The following is a 3,540-nucleotide window of genomic DNA, read 5'->3' as shown; positions in this document are numbered from 1 at the left end:
CAGTGATTGCCTTGGCATAGTGGACATGGACGAGGGGGCAGCTTGTTTCTCATTGGACAGTCTTTTTTAAAGTGTCCTAATAAGCCACACTGATAACAAAGCCTACTGGGTGACTGGCCTGCTCCATTTTCTGTCCTCTCTGAAGCACCAAGGTTTGTTGTTCTGAGGGCCATGACTAAGGCTGTGGCCTTTCTCTGATCTCACTTTTCCTTTTGGGCCTTTTCCTCTTGGTCCCTATTATAGAACACCGAGGTTGCCAGGTTTAATAATGCCTCGAAATTTTGTTCAGGGCCAAGGGCTTGCTTTTGGAGCTTTCCCTGATATCTGTGGCTGATTGGGTAATAAACTTATCTTTTAGAATCAATTGACCCTCTAGTGATTCGGGTGACAGAGGAGTATATTTTCTTAAGGTCTCCCATAGCCGTTCGAGGAAGGCAGAAGGATTTTCTTCCTTTACCTGAGTTACGGTGGACATCATTGAATAATTCATGGGCTTTTTCCTAACTCTCCTTAGTACTTCTAGAACACAGGTCAACAGATGTTTACGACTCCAGTCCCCATGATCTAAGTCAAGATCCCAGGGGGGATCCATGCTGGGGATGGCTTGCTGACCGGTAGGGAATTTGTCCCTTTCCTCAGCTGTCATTCTATTATTTACTTGACTAAGATACCAGGTATCTCCAAACTCTCGGGCTGCAACCAAAACCGCATTCTTTTCATTAAAAGCCAGTGTTTGATCTAACAGTAGCATGACATCTCTCCAAGTGAGGTCAAAGGTTTTCCCTAGACCCTGTAGGACGTCTATGTACTTATCAGGATCGTCTGAAAACATCCCCAGGTCTACCTTGGCCTGATTTTAAATCAGAGAGGGAGAAGGGGACATGTACCCCGGTTGGGCCAAATTCCCCTCCCTCTACAGCTTGAAGGGGACATAACTGATAGCCTGGGGGGTTTTGTGGTCCTTTGGCGATTTCTTTGCTTATTTCCTTCTGGGCAGGGGAGATTAGAGGAGGATCACCATTAATAGGAAGGGGAGCTATAGGTAGGCTAGGATATAGGGGTAAGCTGAGAGCTCCTCCTGTGGGATATAAATTGCAAGCTTTACATAGTTGTGTGTTGCCTCAATGAAAAGAAAGCTTGGACATAAGGTATTTCACTCCATTTGCCCTCCCTCTTACAGAAAAGGTCAAGCTGCAGGACGGTATTATAATTTGTACTTCCCTGAGGTAGCCATTTTTCCCCATCAGAGAGAGAATATTGGGGCCAAGCCATAGTGCAGAAAAAAATGAGCCGTCTCTTTTTCAGGGTTTGTGGGTCAAATTGGTCCCAATGGCTTAGGATGCATTTCAAGGGTGAGACTGTTGGTGTGTGTTTCCCATCTGAAAGACAAAACCACCCATGGTTTTGGTTTGTTTTGTTTCTCCCCCGCCCAAGAACCCGCAACGTTCCCCTGACCCTGCTGATCAGAATAGTTGCACTCACCGTCGCAGCAGCAGAAACACTAGCTTTTCCCCCAGACCACATGGAGGACCGAGGAAGGTCAGATTTAGTAGCCCTTACCGATGCATTCTCGAAAACCTGCACCTTTGCCTGTCCACCCAGGCCACATGGAGGACTGGATCGAGAAAAATTGGATTTAGTGGCCCTTACCAATGCATTCTCAAAAACCTGTTAGAGTACTAAGCATTCTCCTGTTAGTATTGGGACTTTACCCCTGTCCTATAAAGATGTTATGCCCCAAAATGAAGTGGAGAGCCATACCCTGAGGGAGGGAAAGGATCTCCAGGCTTGGAATAGTGACACCTTTTGTCCTCATTTATATGAACAGGAAAGATTGTGTTATTATGAACAATTATGAATAACTGCTGAGACTCCCCATATCCTAGCTTCAGGAATAGCTTTTGTTAGGCCTGCTTGTCTGAGGAGGGATCCTAAAATTCCAGGTAGTCCCCACTATGACGGGACTTTGGGCAAAAACTATGTCTTTCTGATTGGTGAGTCCAGGTGCCTAAACAAGGTAACAGTGTCTTGGAGTTTATATTAGAAGTCATTCTTATAGAAGAAATTAGAAAAGCACCAGAGATAGGGACGATTTTTAGAAGTGGGTCTAATCTCAGAGAAGAGAGGCGAGAGGAAGTTTGTCTGGTAGGCATTAGGATCCAGGAGGCAAGAGTCAGGGTAGACAGAATAGATGGGCGAGTCTCACTTGGGCGACATGCCTTTGAGAGTTCCATTCATGGCTGCAGGATCAACCAACTTGTTGTCAGAACCCTGGAGCTGCATGGTTTTCCTCTCAGTGGACCCTCGGCTCAGCCCAGAAGTACAGGAAAAGCGGAAGCTGGTTCTAGGCAAACCAACGCTCCCAACTCTGAAGAGTTGGGGGTTGTTAGCTCTTTCCCAGAAAACCTGACACCCACGTCTTAAGTCCCTTGGCAGTGCTACTCGCTTTTAACTGGCTAACAGGTACCTGGTATTTAGCCCCCAGATTCTAAGGAGAAATAGGACAGAATATCAAGCTAAAGGGGTCCGTTGGTGCTCACCGCTCAGCGATAGTCGATGTCCCACTGTTTGGCAATAGGCGAAAATCTCACCACATGGTGATAGGTGAAAGTCCCTTCCTGGTGGCCAAAATGTGTCCGGAATTGATGAGTTCTTGTCCTCGCTGACTTCAAGAATGAAGTCAGGGACCCTCACAGTGAGGGTTACAGCTCTTCAAGGAAGTGTGTAGACCCAGAAAGTGAGCAGCAATAAGATTTATTGCAAAGAGCAAAAAAACCAAAGCTTCCACAGTGTGGAAGGGGACCCCAGCGGATTGCCGCTGGCTGGCATGGGCGGCCTGCTTTCATTCCCTTATCTAGTCCCACCCACCTCCCGCTGATAGGTCCGTTTTACAGAGAGCTCATTGGGCCATTTTAACAGGGTGCTGATAGGTGCATTTATAATCTCTGAGCTAGACACAGAGTGCTGATTGGTGCATTTACAATCCTCTAGCTAGACCTAAAAGTTCTCCAAGTCTCTACTAGGTTAGCTAGATACAGAGTACTGATTGGTGTATTTACAAACCCTGAGCTAGAGGCAGAGTGCTGACTGGTGTATCTACAATCCCTCAGCCAGACATAAAAGCTCTCCAAGTCCTTACCAGACTCAGGAGCCCAACCAGCTTCACCTAGTGGATCTCGCACTGGGGCTGCGGGGGTAAGTGCCCACCAGTCCCACGCCTTGAATCCGCACTCCTCAGACCCTGGGCAGTCTACGGGACCGAGCGCACGGGGGGCTGCGCTCATCAGGGAGGCTCCGTGAGGGTAAGGGAGCTGACAGCAGTCGGGGGCTTCCAGCATGGCGGGCTGCAGGTCCCAAGCCTTGCCCCATGGGGAGGCACCTGAACTTGAGCCCAGCGATAACTTGAGCACAGTACCAGCAGGTCTGCACTGCTGGAGGACCCAGCGCACCCACCGCAGCTTCTGGACTGGGTGCTAAGTCCCTCACTGCCCTGGGCCTGTGGTGCCAGGCTGGCCGCTCCATGTTTGGGGCCAGCCAAGC

The 3,540-nt window shown here is 48.7% G+C and overlaps 1 protein-coding gene across 1 annotated transcript; it reads right to left on the bottom strand.

The window, feature by feature from the left end:
* Window positions 1–262: 262 nt before the first annotated feature.
* On the bottom strand, window positions 263–3,338 carry LOC141410260 (uncharacterized). Its single transcript, XM_074039139.1, is given in 4 exon segments — window positions 263–853; window positions 855–1,119; window positions 1,121–1,379; window positions 3,140–3,338. Coding segments are annotated over 4 exon segments (1,314 nt in total).
* Between the last annotated feature and the right edge of the window lie 202 nt (window positions 3,339–3,540).

The sequence above is a fragment of the Macaca fascicularis genome, chromosome 5, assembly GCF_037993035.2.
Source record: "Macaca fascicularis isolate 582-1 chromosome 5, T2T-MFA8v1.1".
In the NCBI taxonomy this organism is placed as follows: Eukaryota; Metazoa; Chordata; class Mammalia; order Primates; family Cercopithecidae; genus Macaca; species Macaca fascicularis.
The sequence above is the reverse complement of the archived record's forward strand: the minus strand, read 5'-3'. Positions and strand labels throughout refer to the sequence as shown.